The sequence below is a fragment of the Procambarus clarkii genome, chromosome 2 (assembly GCF_040958095.1).
Source record: "Procambarus clarkii isolate CNS0578487 chromosome 2, FALCON_Pclarkii_2.0, whole genome shotgun sequence".
NCBI classification, from domain to species: Eukaryota; Metazoa; Arthropoda; class Malacostraca; order Decapoda; family Cambaridae; genus Procambarus; species Procambarus clarkii.
In genome coordinates this window covers 45,985,043-46,004,823 of record NC_091151.1, presented here as the reverse complement: position 1 = coordinate 46,004,823, position 19,781 = coordinate 45,985,043, and the positions used below count along the sequence as shown (strand labels likewise).

Genomic DNA, 19,781 nt, shown 5'->3' with positions numbered 1-19,781 from the left:
TATGTTTACAAACAGGATCAGAGCTCAGCAGCAGTCAACAGCAACGATCTCTATGAATTCTATATAAGAGACGGAGACGATAACATCTATTGTTTCTGTAGCATAGATTTGTGAACAGAATGTGATCTCATTTTAAATTTGTTGTTTTAATTTAAGTCTTAATGCATCTGAAATTGTTTATTATACGACCAAGATAAAAGATAATTTGGAATATATATAACAACCTAAAAAAAAATTTCCTCCCAGGAACAATTTATATAACAAATCGCTCATGAACTGTCTGTTGCGATTACTTGTTAATATTATGTTTAGTTTTGGTTCGCCACTGGTTTTTTTAGCATTACTGGTTGGGCAACGTTTTTGTGACTAAAAACAAATACCATATATATAAATGTGTGAGTGCGAGAGGGCCATAACACGCATTGCTATAGAAGTAAACACCAGCATATCACCCAACGCTATAGAGAGAAACACCAACATACCACCACATGATATAGAGAAAAACGCCCATCATACCACTCCATGATATAGAAAGAAACATCAACATACCACCTCATGATATAGAGAGAAACACCAACATACCACCCTATGATATAGCAAGAAACACCAACATACCACCCCATGATATAGAGAGAAACACCAACATACCACCCCATGATATAGAGAGAAACACCAACATACCACCCCATGATATAGAGAGAAACCCCAACATACCACCCCATGATATAGAGAGAAACACCAACATACCACCACACGATATAGAGAGAAACACCAACATACCACCACATGATATAGAGAGAAACACCAACATACGACACAGTTTTGTAGCTTTGAAACAGTCTTCCGCTCGTCAAGTTCTCGATAGCGTTTCACGGCGTTAGCCCGGAGAAAGACCTTTATTTCCCCGGCATGGTTAACCTACATAACTCAAGGGGAAACGGTGAAGGCACACCGCTTCAGTTCACATCATAAGCACTTGTGCTGAGCCCCACATCCTCCCACACTAGTCCCGGCACACGCGCGCCAGTTGGTAAAATTACGCATATGATGATCGAAAAGCAGTTAATTGGGCTTGTTCTATGGAAACTATCTATTTTAATCAAGATTCCAAGGTGGGGCGGTGCAGGGCGGAGGAGTGAGGGCAGGGAAGGGTAGGTGTGTAGGTGTTGGTGGATGTGTGCAGGTGGGCTAGAGGGAGGTGCGGGTGTGTAGGTGGGCTAGGGGAGGTGCTTCAAGGTTTAACACGTGTGTCAAGATAAATTCCCGTCAAGATGGTCACCGTAACACCGTCATGAACAGGTAAGTCAAGATAACTGCAGCAAATTAATAGTGACACTGAAGGTGTGTTCTTGTGGTCACCAATATAACCTCATGACACAGGTATGGTCCCATGATATAACCTCATGACACAGGTATGGTCCCATGATATAACCTCATGACACAGGTATGTTGCAATGAAATAACAAGAGTCGTTTAGTATGTTCTGTAAACTGTAACTTCTTGAAGAAACATATTCATATACCCCAAAGAGCCCAGGTGTATTTATTTATTAAAATAGTGACTAAACTCCTAATATGATCTAACTACAACAATTATTGTGTTATATTTTATGCCATAACTGCATTGAATAATGTTATCATAGAAAAAAAACGAATATATCCTAAATCATTACCAAAATGTCTGGGAAATATTTTTGATTCAATATAAACGCTAGATCTCAACTCCAATAGACACAACTAATCCTATTTCAATGTGCAAATGTTTCATTAAAATCCACTTATATAATGAATATTTTTTAATAAATGCCATGGATTGCAGAAACGTAAAAAAATCAATCCATGGAAAACCTTAAAGCATTTGAATCTTTAAGTAAATCTTTGAATTCATTTAAATCCTAGAACCACCTGAATGTTTAATCATTTGTATTATTGATGCCTGCCACATTTACTTAATTTGTAAAGAACATAACAAAATCGATATATGATTATTGTCGTTGATGATGTAATTGCTGGAAGAATGTTGTGCCTGATAATGGTAACGAAACGTCATTGGCAATTCCATTGTTTCAATTAATGGTGCAAGACGTTGTTTATCTTATTAATTTGTTTAAATATCAAATTTTAATCACATTAGCATTGCGTAAAGAAATTTGCAAGTACGTAAAGAAGATTTGCACATAGCCTCTTCTTAGAAGACACAAGCGAATAAACAAATTAGGAATATTTATATACTCAGACATGAGTAAGAACATTCGCATTTTTACAACACAATTGTGTCCAGTTCGTTGACACAGAAAGACAGTTTACAAGACAATGGGCAAAATATTTTTTTCGCAGCGTAAGAATGCCAACATTTTTGAGCTGTCCTCAAAAACTGATCAGCGCCATTATCTCACAAAAGATGACCTTAGTAGTGAAAAGCTTCCTAGCAAGATATCTTGGTGTTCGCACAATATATGTAATCGTCAGAATAAGCTTCAGAGTGTAGATAACGAGACTGGAAGACGACATGTGATGAGTGACCCGATGAGTCTCCGCCATCTTCAACACGTCGGCGCGTTCCACCGCCTCCCCCACACACAGCTACCAACCCTCTGGCGGAAATAAGTGGACGCAAGGAATGGCAAACAAAAAAGAGAGTAATTGTTGCTAATAAACTTAGATGAAGAAGCGTCCGGCGTGCTATAATTAACTAACTAACACCAAGTTATTGCTGTACGATGTAAAAGGAAGCATGGTTACATAACTTCAACAGATTACATAAGTTGTCAAACAAATGGTTCCAAGAGATAATGCCTAATAAATGCAATGTTATTAGAACGGATAAGGGAGAAAAAGGGACCAGATGGACAGAATAATGAGAGGGTGACTAAAAGAAATAACAGCGTTGTATGATCACCACACCGTAAGTAGAATGAATCAGAGAAAAAGGTAGTTGAAGTCCACTCGACACATTATTTTCAAAGTAAGAATGATAAAGCAGAATGGGTCCGAGAATCATCCTAAAGATAACCGGAAGGCAAAGACGCAGAGCCAAGGAATTGGTTTTCCAATGGTTTCATACTTAACTAGGTAAGCACTAGTTAGAGAAAGGTGCCTCAATTTCTCACCACAATGGAGTCACTACACTCTTGTCATTCAAGAAAATGCCCCAATTCCTCGCCATACAGGAGGAGCAACAACAGTCTGGTGGCTCAAGAAGTTGCCATACTTGTTCCTCGTCATACTGGAGAAGTTCCCCCACAGTCTGGTGACTGACATGGACAGAGGCCTCTGTCTCTGCTTGACTGGGGACCGGACCATTCCGCCAGATGACGGGAAGAAGTGCAACTGTACCCGCGGTGGACGGGACGATGTGGAACTGTACCCGCGGTGGACGGGACGATGTGGAACTGTACCCGCGGTAGACGGGACGATGTGGAACTGTTCCCGAGGTGGACGGGACGATGTGGAACTGTACCCCGCGGTGGACGGGACGATGTGGAACTGTACCCGCGGTGGACGGGACGATGTGGAACTGTTCCCGCGGTGAACGGGACGATGTGGAACTGTACCCCGCGGTGGACGGGACGATGTGGAACTGTTCCCGCGGTGGACGGGACGATGTGGAACTGTACCCCGCGGTGGACGGGACGATGTGGAACTGTTCCCGCGGTGAACGCGTTGTGATAATATCCCGAAATACTATTTTTATCATTACTACGAAACTGTTTTTTCATATAATTATAAAAGCTATTATTATTATTATTATTATTTCATTGTGGTTGTTATTTTATTCATGAAATTAACAATAATTAATAATAATTAATAATAATAATAATAATAATAATAATAATAATAATAATAATAATAATAATAATGATAATAATAATAATAATAATAATAATAATAATAATAATAATAAATTATTAGTAGTAACAGTAGTAAAATTCTAATAGCTTTTATCCCATATATTAACCTATATTGTTGTCCAAGTGCATCTGTTCTCCAACATATATTACTCAACACAACAAGGTGCAGAACCATGAAAATGAAAATATTAACACAAAGAGTGAGAGAAAATAACTAGCAAAACAGAACAAAACAGAGAAATTAGAAAGTAAGCAAACAGATCATATTTACCCAGATTATCTGTACTCACATAATTATGTTTGCGGGAGTTGAGCTTCAACTCTTTTGTCCTGCCTCTCAATCGTCAATCAACTGGTGTACAGGTTCCTGAGCTTACTGGGCTCTATCATATCTACATTTGAAACTGTGTATGGAGTCAGCCTCCACCACATCACTGCCTAATGCATTCCACATGATAACTACTTTGACACTGAAAAAGTTCTTTCTAACGTCCCTGTGGCTCATGTGGGTACTTAGTTTCCACCTGTGTCCCTTTGTTCACGTACCACCAGTGTTGAATAGTTTATCCTTGTCTACCCGGTCGATTCCCCTGAGGATTTTGTAGGTAAAGATCATGTCTCCCCTTACCTCCCTCTTGTGTGTGTGTGTGTGTGCGCGCGCGCGTGTGTGATCCCCACACTCATAATTTCAGTGGAGATTTCAAAACTTACTTATTATTATTTTTATTTTTTATTTATTTTATTTTTATTTATTTATTATTATTTAAACTTATCATTATTTAATATTTCGCAAAAGACAAATTTTACCCTCAAAACATGCACACAAGTCCAAATAAAAGCTGAAGGAGAAGCCAAATGCATATCACTCCTGGCCAAAAATAATTATCTAAATTAACCTAATTATCGTGATAAAGTAAAGATAAATTCTACAGGTGTAATTGAGTTACACCTCAGTTGCACCTCTATTCTACCATACCTTCCTGGTGGGGACCACTGGGACAGGTGACTGTGGCTACCCTGAGCTTGCTCTGCTCGTTCATCAACAACCGACTGATATTGATCGTGTGGTGAGTCAATCAAGTGCTATTGATCGAGCATAGTTGACTCATCAGACCCGTTGTGGTACTGGCATGAAATGACACACTGCACCCAGTTAGCAGCAACACTGGGTTAACCAATCCAGTGAGAAACACAGGGTTAACCAACCCAGTGAGAAATTATTAAATGTTCAACGAAAGGACCAACTAAATAAGCACAAGTCTTGTATCATTCTATTTTTGTGTAACTTAAATTTTAATGCAATTTCATCATCAGCGATTTTGTATTGAGTGTAACACTGAAGGACGGATGTAATAAGACAGGATAAATCGACGGGTGTAATGTTAAAGACAGGATAAACGGACGGGTGTAATGTGTAAGACAGGATAAATGGGCGGGGTAATATGTTCCACACGATGAACGAACGGATGTAATGTGTTAGATATGTGAATGGACAGGTTTAATGCGCAGGAATCGGTAACTTGACGAGTGTAACGCGCAGGAAACGGCGAATGGACGGGTGTATTGTGTTATATGAGGTTAATGAACGGACTCAATGTGTAATGTATTTAATCTCCTCCTCCTGCTGCTCCTCTTCCGTCTCCAGTCTCCAGCAATTAATGTGGCAAATGAGGCGATGGTAATAGACACGACAAATAATATAATATATCTACCACTGGGGTTTGTGTCTCTTGCTTCACCAAGTCAGCCCAGTACCGCTTCTCAGCCCTGCCACACCTCAGGCAAAAAGAATTCTATATTGTTTTAACCTCTCTTCGTCTTCCTTTCTAGTTAGGACTTCGCACCGAATGTGATTTCATTTCGTGTAACTCAACTCGAAGCATTAATTCACTTACTTGGTTGTTATGAAGGGGCAAAAATGTGATATTTTAAGATGCCGTTCGAGAGAATAACACAATGGAGTTCCGTCGATCCACTCCTGCGCCTCCCGGTGTGACGCGAGAAGCAGCTGTTTCCGTTGACAGTGAGATAATCTTCAGGTCTGGAGAGAAGTGTCGTGTCTAGGCTACGCACACCCTATTACCAACACAGTGTCAGGTGTTTCCGTGTCTACTCGGAGTGCCAGTCGGAGGTAAGGAAGTAAAAGGCAGTACTCTCATGATGCTGAGGAGTCACTAAAGTGTATTTTAGTCAGCAATTCTCCCATCACAATTATAAACCTATACTCCTTCAGTGCTAAAATGTTCCGTGGTGTTTTATACAAGCTTTATCATCATTCCAGTTATTTGAGCTTGTTACATAGTTACTGTCTCAGTCAGCTATGTCAGTTTGTTCATAATATAATGTCACTGTGTTTCAAATACAGAATCCGTCATAATCGCAGTTCTCTATACCTTTCCACAAGCTATTAATCCCTGGCTTGATAGTAAATGTGTTTAATCATGGGCCCGGAGCACCACAAATACACACACACAACACACACACATACACGAAGCTCTCCATGTACCAAACACACCCGGCACACACCACGTCCTTCCTAACACACCTGACGCGAAACACTGACTGAATAGAAGTCACGAACCTCTCCACGCCTCGTCCTCTCCCCACACCCCCCTTCCACCTTTCCTCACCAACCTCATCTCTCTCCACCCTTTCCCCCTCATCTCTCTTTCCATCGAGCCCCTCACCCTCTCCCCCTCCTCATCTACCACCACCCTGTCCACCATTATCTACCCTTACATATCTACCATCCCTTAGTCCACTTGGAGGATCAAAGTGAAACAGGACCAAAATGTACACTTAAAATTTTTTGCTATAAATATTATGCAGTTATTGCAACTTCAATGCATTTGACGTCATGTGAAAATCAGACTTGTACATCTGCTATTTAGTGTTATGTTCCAGACAACTTAGTGAAGTACCAGAGTGAAAGACGGAGGAGTGAGTCAAAGTGAAACAGAAAGTGCGAGATTATGTTATACAGGAAGTGTGAGAGTGAAACAGAAAGTATGAGAGAGTGAAACAGAAAGTGTCAAAGAGCGAAACAGGAAATGTGAAACTGTTAAACAGGGAATGTGAGAGAATGAGACAATAAGTGGAAGTGAGACAGTTCGGAGTGCCAGAGTGAAGGATATGCGATAGTTTCACCTTGTGAGAAACGTTAAGTGAATCAGGGCGGAGTTCTTCAACACGGTGACTGAAGCGTCGCTATGCCTTGTCTCTCCTCTATTGCGTCTGCTTTCGCTGGTGTATGGTACATACCTTCCAGACACGGTACCTACAGTACCCTCTGAGACACGGTACGTGGTGTAACCCCTGAGCAATCGGTGCGTGGAGTACCTTCCGCGACTCGGTACTCCAGATATCCACTCAGGAAGTGATCATTAGCCTTTAATGACTTATTACCTGAGAAACATGCGTTCGTAGATGGATCTGAGAAACGAGAGTGTGAGAGCGAGCCGTGGCGGAGGGGGTTCTTATGTTATAAATGGTCCACTGGTCTTCTGTGGTACGTGTCTTCTGGCGGACCACAAGTTCTGGTCTCCTACGTTAAGTGTCTTGTGGCTGACCACAAGTTCTGGTCTCCTACGTTAAGTGTCTTGTGGCTGACCACAAGTTCTGGTCTCCTACGTTAAGTGTCTTGTGGCTGACCACAGGTTCTGGTCTCCTACGTTAAGTGTCTTGTGGCTGACCACAAGTTCTGGTCTCCTACGTTAAGTGTCTTGTGGCTGACCACAGGTTCTGGTCTCCTACGTTAAGTGTCTTGTGGCTGACCACAAGTTCTGGTCTCCTACGTTAAGTGTCTTGTGGCTGACCACAGGTTCTGGTCTCCTACGTTAAGTGTCTTGTGGCTGACCACAGGTTCTGGTCTCCTACGTTAAGTGTCTTGTGGCTGACCACAGGTTCTGGTCTCCTATGTTAAGTGTCTTGTGGCTGACCACAGGTTCTGGTCTCCTACGTTAAGTGTCTTGTGGCTGACCACAGGTTCTGGTCTCCTACGTTAAGTGTCTTGTGGCTGACCACAGGTTCTGGTCTCCTCCGTTAAGTGTCTTGTGGCTGACCACAGGTTCTGGTCTCCTACGTTAAGTGTCTTGTGGCTGACCACAGGTTCTGGTCTCCTACGTAACGTATCTTGAGGCTGTAAGTAGGTTACTTGTGAAAATTGAATGGGTAGCAGCCCGTAATGAGGACCTGATCTTCCTGCTTCTCATTCACTGGCGTGTATATACACGTGCGGGGAAACCTACCTTGATGTACTTCCCTAGATTCTAAGACGTTCCTTCGTAACTACTGATCAAGTAATGAATTAACTCTTATACCTCATGTTTCCATTTGTTTGACACAGCTACTGAAGAAGTTCTTCTTAACATCTCTCAGACTCGTTTGTCTCTCTAGTTTTTATCCACGGTATCAAGTTCTATCGTTTCTCATGAGGCATATTTTATGTCAATTTTCCTTACTGTCTTGTTCGTTGTCATCATTTGTCTCTCGTCGTTCTCTCCTCCAACGAGGTGAGGTTGAGCTTTCTAAATCATTATCTGAGAAGCTTCTGCAAGGTTCATGCAATTTTCTAATTTAATTTTTATATTTTTACAGATAAGCATTTCATTCCGGAGCAATTTATTCTTCAATGAGTCTGACGTAACACAGAACTTTGTTCTGAAAGTCCTTTAGTTAAAGTTTCTAAAAGCTATATATAGCTATATATAACTGTTTATTACTAGATATCTACTATATACTACTCACACACACACACACACACAGGTGTTTGTACTAGTCTGGTTTGCCACCAGACTAGTACCCGAGCTGAGAGGTATGAGCTACGAGGAGAGACTACGGGAATTAAACCTCACTTCGTTGGAAGACAGAAGAGTTAGGGGGGACATGATCACCACATTCAAGATTCTCTAGGGAATCGACAGGGTTGATTAGACAGGCTATTTAACACAAGGGGCACACACACAAAGGGACACAGATGGAAACTGAGTGCCCAAATGAGCCACAGAAATATTAGAAAGAACTTTTTTAGTGTCAGAGTGGTTGACAAATGGATTGCATTAGGAAGTAATGTGGTGGAGGCTGACTCCATACACAGTTTCAAGTGTAGATATGATAGAGCCTAATAGGCTCAGGAACCTATACACCTGTTGATGGACAGTTGAGAGGCGGGACCAAAGAGCCAGAGCTCAACCCCCGCAAGCACAACTAGGTGAGTACAACTAGGTGAGTACACATACACACACACACACATACACACACATACACACACACACACACACACACACACACACACACACACACACACACACACACACACACACACACACACACACACACACACACACACACACATTCACAAGACTGCCAACTTCTTGTAAAGCAATTCATCTGCCGAAACACATCCGCTATTAAACCTAAGGTATACAAAAAATAATCAACCACAACACGGACGAACAATCTTTTTGTGTCAAAGATTCCTGTCTGCAGGTCTGGCCTGAGAGCCGTTTACAGCTTAAACTATTAGGAATTCCGTTTATTCGTTCACCTTGAGATGCTAGAGATGTTCAGCAGCCTCGACCATCGCAGAAGATACCGGATGATCATGTACTTTTCCCCGGTAGCCTCGTCTGCCTATTGTCCAAACCTCAGTATTCACTTATTGAAGAACGTAAGGGGTATTGGGGAACTTTACAGCGAGTAAAATAACATAAAAACAGGGGGTTATTTCCGATTTACTCTGTCTCTGTCTCTCTCTCTCTCTCTCTCTCTCTCTCTCTCTCTCTCTCTCTCTCTCTCTCTCTCTCTCTCTCTCTCTCTCTCTCTCTCTCTCTCTCTCTCTCTCTCTCTCTCTCTCTCTGGTTGAAGAGACAGTTCGCTAGTCATAGCGTGCTGTTACCGCCGCCTCGCTACACTTTCCTCCGCGGTAGGGAGCGCGCCGGGTCCCACGACGGGCTGGATGCCCACCATACACAGCCTCGTATCGTGTCGAAAATGTGTAGACTGTGACCTGATTTTCCTGGTTAGTTACTACTCAGTTGGGGAATAGTTGCTTAGTAATTACGAATATCACTGGGAATATATATAAATAAAGAGTTTTCGGTTGCATATTGGCTTGGGGACCAAGCCAATAATATGTATATATATATATATATATATATATATATATATATATATATATATATATATATATATATATATATATATATATATATATATATATATAAAACATATGATTTGAAGAATATACTCCATCATCAGTACTAAACCAAAGAAGTCAAAAGCCAAAACTCATAAATAATAAGTTCAGAAATTTATATAAATCAGCTTTCATTAGAAATACTAAGACAATGAAACCTAAATAAAAAAAATTTATATATTCAAATCACAAAGCAAGATTTATATACAGAATAGAAAATAAAACTCATCAAGACCTAACAACGTACATCAAGGAGACGATAATTAGTGAGTGAATAGCTGTGTTGAGGACTCGCAACTGTCCAACTCGGGTCTCATTTAAGCGTTCAGATATATTCCAAGTTGTTGAGATCTAGTCGATTAGAATGGGAAGTCAGAACAGTGAAATCGCTGCTAGTGAGAGGGGGTGTGGTTCATTTACTTCCCGGTGACCCCCCAAATAGCAGAGGACGCAACTTGCCTAAGGGGCAAACTTGCACGGTAAGAGTACCCACAACCCGTTCTCACACTAGGTTGTTTAAAGCAGCGGCCGTCCTCCCCAGACGCATTAATCAATTTTAACATACTGTGCATTAAACATTGGTTTGTTCTTATATAAAAATTGATATTATTATATATTCAAATTATATGTATAGTTAGGCGTAAGTTAGGTTAGATGTTTAGGTTATGTTGACGATTATTTATATTTGAAGTACGTGGTTGGAGCATTGATAGAATTGTGATTCAAACAGAAGACGTGAAAGAAACACTTGTTCCGGAAGTATTCGGACGTCATCAGTTGTGAGTCGTGTGTAAATCGTTTTTAATTCATAAACAGAATGTTTGGCGAGTGCATAGAATGGACTTTGGGTCTTTGCTTGGAGGGCGGCTGGATATTCAGCCAGTCTTCCAAACAAAAACCCATAAGTGATTCCATGCACCCGCCAAACCCCCTGTTTGTGAATGAAAAACGGTTTACACACGACTCACAACTGATTTTGTTCGAACACTTCCGAAACAAGTGCTTCACTGACGAATTTTGTTCGAACTACAGCGCGATAAATGCTTCACCCACGTACTACAAATACAAATAATCGCCAACAGAACCTAAACACCTAACCTATGCTTATACATGCACAATATGCTAATATATTATAATATTAATTTATATTTGAGAAAATTCCTGTTTTGAATGAACAGCATGCACAAATTTATGAATGCGTCTGTGGGGTCGACCGCTGGATGTAATAGATTTGTGTCGAGGATGGCTTGGGATATTGCAACCCGTCCTCGACTCAAGTCCATTACATTCAGCGGTCAACCCCACAGACGCATTCATAAATTTTAACATGCTGTTCATTCAAAACGGGAATTTTCGCAAGTATAAATTAATATTATAATATATTAGCATATTGTGTATATATAGGCATAGGATAGGTTAGGTTAGGTGTTTAGGTTCTGTTGGCGACTATTTGTATTTGTAGTACGTGGGTGAAGCATTTATAGCGTTGTGATTCGAACAAAATTCGTCAGTGAAGCACTTGTTCCGGATATGTTCGAATGTCAGCAGTTGTGAGTCGTGTGTAAACCGCTTTTCATTCATAAACAGGGGGTTTGGCGGGTGCGTGGAATCACTTTTGGATCTTTGTTTGGAGGACGGGCTGGATATTGTGTTTAAGGTTTCGTTAGGTATTCTCAACGTATCGAACGTTACAGTTCGAACATATAATAATGTAAACAGCACAAAATCTGAGGTCAACTGATTTTAAATAGTTTCCAGTACTATGGTTATTGGTAAAGACATACTGAAAGCAATTTTATGGATAAGAATGTCTGAGAATATTACGAAGTTTCTTTCATATATAATAGATTATATTACCTAAATATAAAAAATTGACATAAAGAATATCTTAGGGACAATTTTAACGATTGGAAAAAAGTTTCTTATCGTTAAGTAGCTAAAAAAGATAGACAAAAAAAATAGATAAAGGAACGATAGGTATTTTATAATTTCCTCAAAATTCTGTAAACTACTTTGCTTGGAAAGGAATATAAATATATATAAAATATATATATAATATATAAATATATAAATATATAAATATATAATATATAAATAATTATATATAATTATATATATAACTATTTTATACAATTAACCTCACCCCCCATCTGATTTTCCCTGAACTCTAAGCTTCCACAATATCAATTCAATTTCTTTCTTTATTATGCACCCCCATACCCATCCCTTGAGCTGTTGGAAAGGGTTACAGACACACATTATCGTGATAGAAAATTTCTTTACTTCGTGTTTTTATACAGTCTTCTCCTTGACCCAGGCAATCGTCTGCTGCTCAAGCCCATCACATCCTCACCCCTGTGTGTCTCCTTTCCTACGTCTGAACCTCAGACGAAGATCGACAAAACCATCTTCATTGTTCAGTTAAGGTCAGATCAAGGATTTCAGTTTAAGTTTAAGATAGGTTGTAGACCTGTCAGTTTTAAGCCGTTCCACAGTCTTAGGATTTTTAGTGTTGTGTATTATATTCCTTCTTTCCTACAGAATTTAAGTTTAAAGCTGTTAATTCTGTCTAGCTTAAGGATGACAGTGACGTCAACAAACTTTGTAATCATAAGCTGAAAAGATTAATATTAAAGAAGGGCTCCGAAATCCCCCTTGACATTTCCTCGGCTCCTCCCAAACTACAGCTTTGTTCTCAGTGAGTTTCTTGAGCCGTTCATTGTTGTTCAAGTATGTTAAGAGCCCTGGAGGAAGTCTCCCACTCACTGTCTTAAGCAAGCTTCCTTCTTGCGAAGCTCTTATGGATTTTTATACCTGTTGGTCCTAAATTTCTGTTAGCAATACAAGTCCTGTTGGATTTGTACTGCTGTTGGTCCTGTATACCAGTTGGTCTTGATCTCCTGTTGGTCTTGATCTCCTGTTGGTCTGTATTACTGTTGCGCTTAAACACCGGCTGGTCACTCGCACTAGGGATAATTATCAGTAAACAAAGAAGAATCTCCTGGAGAAGGAAAATTTAACCCATGGTTTTCTTGTCAAATATTTGTTAGCAACTTTTCTCAGTAATCATATGTCCAACAAACTCACTTGTACATGTTATTATGGCAAAGTTTTCGTTGTAATTGTGAGTCATGATTCATCAAGCATTTACCCATCCATTTACGAAACCTGTACATGTTTCAACAATCATGATGGCTTTGTTTGCATTTATTCAAGTTTACATGGCTCATAACTGCCCATCCCAAGGTTATAAGTGTTATAAAAGCCTTGTAGTGCTTCGGAGCTAATAAACTGTTTAATAAATGCAAAGAAACCGCCATAAATGTGGAAAGATGTACAGGTTTCGACGCATTTTAACTGGATGCAATGCAAACCAGTCAACTAACTCCCAAGGGCGTATTTACTGCTAAGTGAACAGCGCCATCGGGTGTAAGGAAATATGCCCAAACGTGACGCTGTGTCCGGGAATCGAACTAGAGACCAGTCGATAGTATACTCACTGTTGGTAAGTTCTCTAACAAATACATGAAACTTGTTTTGAGAATCATCTCCAATTTCTGTTGAATAGGTTGGTCACCAACAGTCTCGCTGCGTCCTCCATCACTGCGAAGTCACCAGACTCGCAGTTACAAGCATACCAAGTCTGAGTATATCGATACCGAGAGGTATACCTCGCTTCTTCATGTACACTGAGAGTTTACTTTAGTCCTAGACTATGTTCAGAACTAAAGTAAACTTGCTGGCTGGTTAGTAATCAATTGTGGTGACCTTTATAACCCTCCAGAGGTTGACAGGCCTGGAACTCAGCACTAAACTAAGCCTCAAACTTATCAGACCTGCCTCAAACAGCTGCTATACAATGTTCTTCATAGCCTGCATTTGAGGAGCCTCCGGTATGTATATCTTCCTCCATGTCTAAGAGTTTGTGTTTCATCCCTCCTTAGTTAAACAGATAGATCTTAGATGTCGTAGAGAATTATATATGGTGAATAATATGAGTGGTTGTCACACTTCCACCAGCGCCCATACCATGAGGATTGAGTCCTTAATAAACTAATTCAACTGTAAAATTATTGGCTTTATATATGTTTGTTCCTTACTGTAATCGTGTTTGGTATAACCTTCCGAAGTCTTCTTTACCTTCTTTTAAAACTTTTTCTTTTTAGATAGTAAACACACATTACATATACATAACACACACATATCCAGCATACATACACACTCACATATCACACACACAAACTAAAACAAAGAAACGCAATTTACTGAAGCCAGTGATGTAAACAATTCCCTAATCTCAATATGCCTCAACACAACACAATCCTAATCAATCAATATTCTTTCTGCATTAAAAAAAAAAGTCCTGAAAGCGCTCAAAAAAGTTCAAACAAATGAATAACTCACATAACCTTTAATCTTTAACCTCTTGAAATTTTCAGCTTATTGGATTTTCCTTTCCATTATTGAACTGTTCCTCGTCACACACCGAACAATAAGCCTTTGTCTAGAACAAACTGAGCCCGTCATGGTGATGCTGGTGTCTGTGATCACCAATTTCCGTGGGTGTGGCTTCCTTGGATTCCAAACCCAAGTGGTTAATTATGCTGGGGAAATCGTATGCGACTAGTGAGCCGTGGACAGGAGGAGGATAGGTTATGGTTTAACGGGTGGACAGGAGGATAGATTGCTGTGCTTGGACAGGGTAGGTTACGGTGGGGTAGTGAACGGGAGGATAGGTTAGGTGGATGGATAGAATAGGTTACGGTAGGTGTCGGGACAAGAAGATAGGTTACAGTTGGCGGGTGGACAGTATGAGGATAGGTATACAGAAAGCAGAAGGGGAAGCTGGTGACGGACAGGAAATACCATGAAGCTGTTGTGCATTGTATTACTGGAATGTTAACAATAGAACTGTTTTTGCCAGATGACAGGGACACTGATAACTGTTTAGTGTGACTAATAGTAATAATAATAATAATAATAATAGTCGTAGTAAACATTAAAAACAGAATATAAATTATCTTCTGACAACTCTGACAAGGTCTGACAACCTTTGTGAATCTTACTCTCTTTAACGCCTTGGTGTGAGCCTTTACCTTATGCCAATCTGTGATTGTGAGGTTCTGTGGTCTATTTTTATAGAGCTGTCTGTGTCTATTTTATAGAACCCGGAGTTTGTATCTGTATCTCATTTACGGCACGAAGTATGTACTGTGTCTCAATACACTTGGCTCTTCTGTGTCTGTCTTTCATGTGGTGAATGTCTTTGTATTTATCTTCCAAGACCCCTCGAGACTTGAGTCTCATTTAGGAGGCGGAGCCTGAATTTAGGGTGCGGCAGAAGCTTGGCAGGAGTGTTTGAGACATGGGGCAGGTGTGGGGGCAGGTATGAGAGAGGTATTGGGTAGGTGTGGGGTAAGTATGGGGCAGGTGGGATCTTAGTCTGGAGATCTTGCACGGTATAAAGCAGAAGCAACTAGTCATTTCCGCCCGACCTGGTAAGAAACTTGGGTGTTGTTCTCTATTTCTACCAGAACACGGGTGATGCTGGGTGATGATCTGCTCCTGTTCCGGGCATGCTGGTGTTGGTCTACCCAGTATACCGGCATTCCGGTGTTGCTCTGATCCATGCAGGCGATGCTGATGTTGATCTGCCCATGGTCTGAACGATACTGATACTGATCTGTCTCTGGACCGGACGATGCTGATGTTCATATGTCTCTGGACCGGACGATACTGATACTGATCTGTCTCTGGACCGGACGATACTGATACTGATCTGTCTCTGGATCGGACGATGCTGATGTTGATATGTCCCTAAACCTGACGATACTGATGACCTACGCCAGGACACATGCCATGCCCGTGTATCCTGCCCCAGGATTCAGGCAGTAATAGTGATCAGACTTTATTCTCTTTAGGACGCGCAGCTATTGCTAAACATTTCAGTTTTGTCCAATTTATCAATGTCTCGACGACTTTTATATACGTAATATTATTGCTCCTTTTTTCCACTCTTTTCTTGAGGGTTTCTCTCAGCCTTTCCCTGGGGCTCAGTTCCCTTAGTTCAGAGTCCAGTCTCGTAGCAAACTTCTGGACATTCTCTTGTTTTATTTTGTGTTTTTTCAGGTGGAGATGCTACACTGCGGCTACATATTTTAGTTCTGGTTTAACATATGACGTATAAAATAGCACGAAAGTTCTAAGACTTCACGAATGTTTGCAAACTTTGCATGAGGTTGAATAGTTAGCTTATACCTCCAGTTATTTGTTTTTTTACTTTTTTGACTCGAATTTGTGTTTATCATCGTGTAGTCATCTTGTAGCTTTCTCATCCCTGTCCCAAATCCCATCACCTTGCATTTACTTGGATTAAAGTCTAGCAGCCAATTCGCAAACCATCTCTCTAGTTTTGTTGTCTGAAGTCCACTTGGAATATTCTGCCATAGACTTCTGTTGTCTCATATTTTGTTATCGTCGGCAAACATTGACATGAAGGATATCCTACTCCACTAGTCATGTCATTGATATGAAGCATATCCTTTTCCACTAGTGTATCCTTCATGACATGTAATTGGCTCGATGGATATCCTACTAGTTATCTCATTGTAATGAGGGGCATCTCGTGACATGAGGAGCAGGGATAGCCTGTTCCTCTAAAGTCATGTCATTTGACATGAACTTTTGTTCAATTATTGATGTAAACTGAGTGTTAACAGTAATATTTTTAACGAAAAGTAATATAAATCGGTATATCAAAATAAATAATACATCTGTTATCAAAAAGTGTTTCATATATTAATAAAAATTAAACTTTAATAGTCTTTAAATAATTAATTCACTTCAAAAATTTATAACAAATATAAATAAAAAATATAAATAAAAATATAAATATAAACATTGATATCAGGAGCAAAAAATTACGGTGCATAAAGTTTTTCTTTTTTTCTTTTTGTGTTTTTTAGAAAAATAAAAAAATGCTCGAATTTATTTGTGGGTGACTAATGCTAGGACAGGAAGCCGGTGGCTTGTCAAAGGTCCCCCCCATTTGCCCTGGTGATCTTTTCCAGTTGTATTTTAAAACCCAACAGTGTTTTGCCATTTACAACTTCGGCGGGTAGGTGGTTCCATGGGTTAATAACCTTATGGGTGAAAAAGGATCTTCTGTTCTCAGTCCTATATTGTGGCTTGTTGAGCTTGAAACCGTTTCTACTCGTTCATGTTACATCTGACCTTTTAAAGAAATTGTCCGGATCAACATCCTCCAAATTTATCAGTATTTTAAAGGTTTCAATGAAATCCGCCATGTCCTGCCGGTTTGCAGTGTTGTTAGCCTTGTGGCTCTCAACCGTTCGTGATACGAGAGTTGACTTAATACATACACATATATAATAATTTATACAACATAAAATATTCAATTAAAGCTGTATTGGAGGGGACCTAAACATTCCCTCTAATGCGTTATGTGTGGTTTCCTCCGAGGCCAAGGGTCCCCTTCTTCCAGCCAGAGGTGGTACTCCCTTATCTATATTAAAGCTTATTATTAAATGCAGGCGATGAGTCACAATAACGTGGCTGAAGTATGGTAACTTCAGCCACGCACTAGAAAATAAAGGGACGACGACGTTTCGGTCCGTCCTGGACCATTCTCAAATCGATTGTCAACTTATTATTATATATTCGGAAGCGTTATATAGTAATGCCGAAACCGATAACGAAACGCTATGTGTGCTAGTGTATTTACGAGAATGAAAGAACTCTTGTATATACAAATAAAATAGGAAGATAAAACTATGCTAGTCTTCCTTGCTATTGGGAACGTTTTCTAAAGTACCACTGATGATAATGCAATTTTCTATCAAATGCATGGATAACTAAATCAAATGTTCGTGTAACCCTTATTTGAAAAATATGCATTTTGTTGTAACTCATTATAGTTTTGCGTTGCTGAGGTCCACCTAGGCCAACTACTGATGGCAGTTGGTACATATGTGCTTTAAGATGGATAGAGACATCAGCTGAAAGGAAACGTTGCCCAAGCACTTCTGCCCTGCCGCGGGTAATGAACTTGGGACCCTCTTGGCAGGAAGAATACTCCCTGAATTTGCTAATCTAGCTTGATGTAGACATGCCCAAGAGGCTAAGGCCTACCTACGGGGCTAAACCCTGTTCATGAGGGTTATGACCTGAACAAGAAACTAAGTCCTTCCAAGAGGGTAAGACCTCTCATTGGAGTTAAGACCTGTCCATGAGGATAAGACATACCATGAGTATTTACACTTCTTCGTGAGAATACGCACATGTCTACAAGTTTGCGAACGTGTCTGGGATAGCGCAGACTTGTCCGTGAGCGTACGAACAAAAACTGCCCGTTGCCTGATAGGGTACAAAATGTACGTGAGCGTACGAACAAAAACTGCCCGTTGCCTGATAGGGTACAAAATGTACGTGAGCGTACGAACAAAAACTGCCCGTTGCCTGATAGGGTACAAAATGTACGTGAGCGTACGAACTGGTCCGTATAAGTGCAGGTGGGTTTATTCAGCGTACGTACCTGTCGACCAGCTTCTTGCCCTTGTTGCCGCCCATGGTGGCCTCCCAGGTCTCAAGGTTGGCCTGCACAAGCGCCCGCTCGATGGCGTACCCCTGCCGCTTGACCTCGACCATCTGTATCTCCTTCATCAGGGACTCTGGCAGCAGGCGCCCGGGTTCCTTCACTATACCCAACAGGAACTCGTACTTCTGCCGCCAGCCCCTCAGCACCTGCAGAACAGAAATAATGAACGGTTTAAAACAAAAAGGGAACCTATCTTCTTCTATATATACATTAATTCACTTCAGTAGAGAAAGCAATATGTTTCAAAATAATACAAATCTTTTAATCAAAATAGAAGAGTCAGGTAATTTCTGAAATAAACTGATTGTTTATTTCTGAAATATATTACTGATCGCCTGAAAAAAAAAATCAAATTCGTAAAAGTAATAAAGACTAAACGAGACCACTAATCTGGAAGAAAGCAAGGATTGCAGCAAGACATTAATAACAAAATATAAAGCAATAGGTCAGTATCCTTGCTCTCATCATATGAATGTGAGCCCCGGATAGTGTATATCTCCCCTCTCGTTGTATATGCACTGAGAATTTATTCTGTTCAGGTCAAAAGTATTCTTGCAGTTGGTCAAAAAGCGATTGTAGTGGCCATAATAACCTTCCAGAGGTTCATATATAGGGCTTAAGCCCAACATTAAACTAATCAACCGTTGGAATGATTTTTTTTGTTTGAGAAAATCCTTGTTGAGAGACTAGAAAATCCTCTGGCTTAATACTACTTATTAAGCAACAATGACTTTGACATAGATAAAATATGCACATCGTCATTAACACATTACCAGTCCCTGTGGCGCAGTGATAAAATATTCGCCAGGCGCTTTGGCCTAAGTTCGTATTCTGACCGGGGAGAATTGACCGGGTGCCAATCGTTAACTGTAGCTTCTGTTCACCCAGCAGTGAACTAGTTGTTTAAAGACTTATCGAGACGCATGCCGCGGAAAATTTAGGATTAACGCTATGCGTGCTAGTGGCTATAGAAGAATGTAAGAACTTTTTTATATAAAAAAAATATCGGATCTGCTTCGGAAGCTGAACGCGGACTCGACTCGGGAGAGGATATATGTGTCATAGCCTTCATACTTTTGAAACATTTGGATTGTACTTCATCTAGGAATATATAGTAT

At 40.3% G+C, this 19,781-nt stretch overlaps 1 protein-coding gene across 1 annotated transcript in view; it reads right to left on the bottom strand.

Moving 5' to 3' along the window:
- LOC138365173 (uncharacterized) overlaps window positions 1-18,805 on the bottom strand; it is a 54,815-nt gene extending 36,010 nt beyond the window's left edge. The window contains exon 1 of the mRNA XM_069325233.1: window positions 18,601-18,805. Coding sequence (XP_069181334.1) covers window positions 18,601-18,728 — 128 coding nt within the window. The 5' untranslated portion in view covers window positions 18,729-18,805. The remainder of the gene's footprint in view (window positions 1-18,600) is intronic.
- Between the last annotated feature and the right edge of the window lie 976 nt (window positions 18,806-19,781).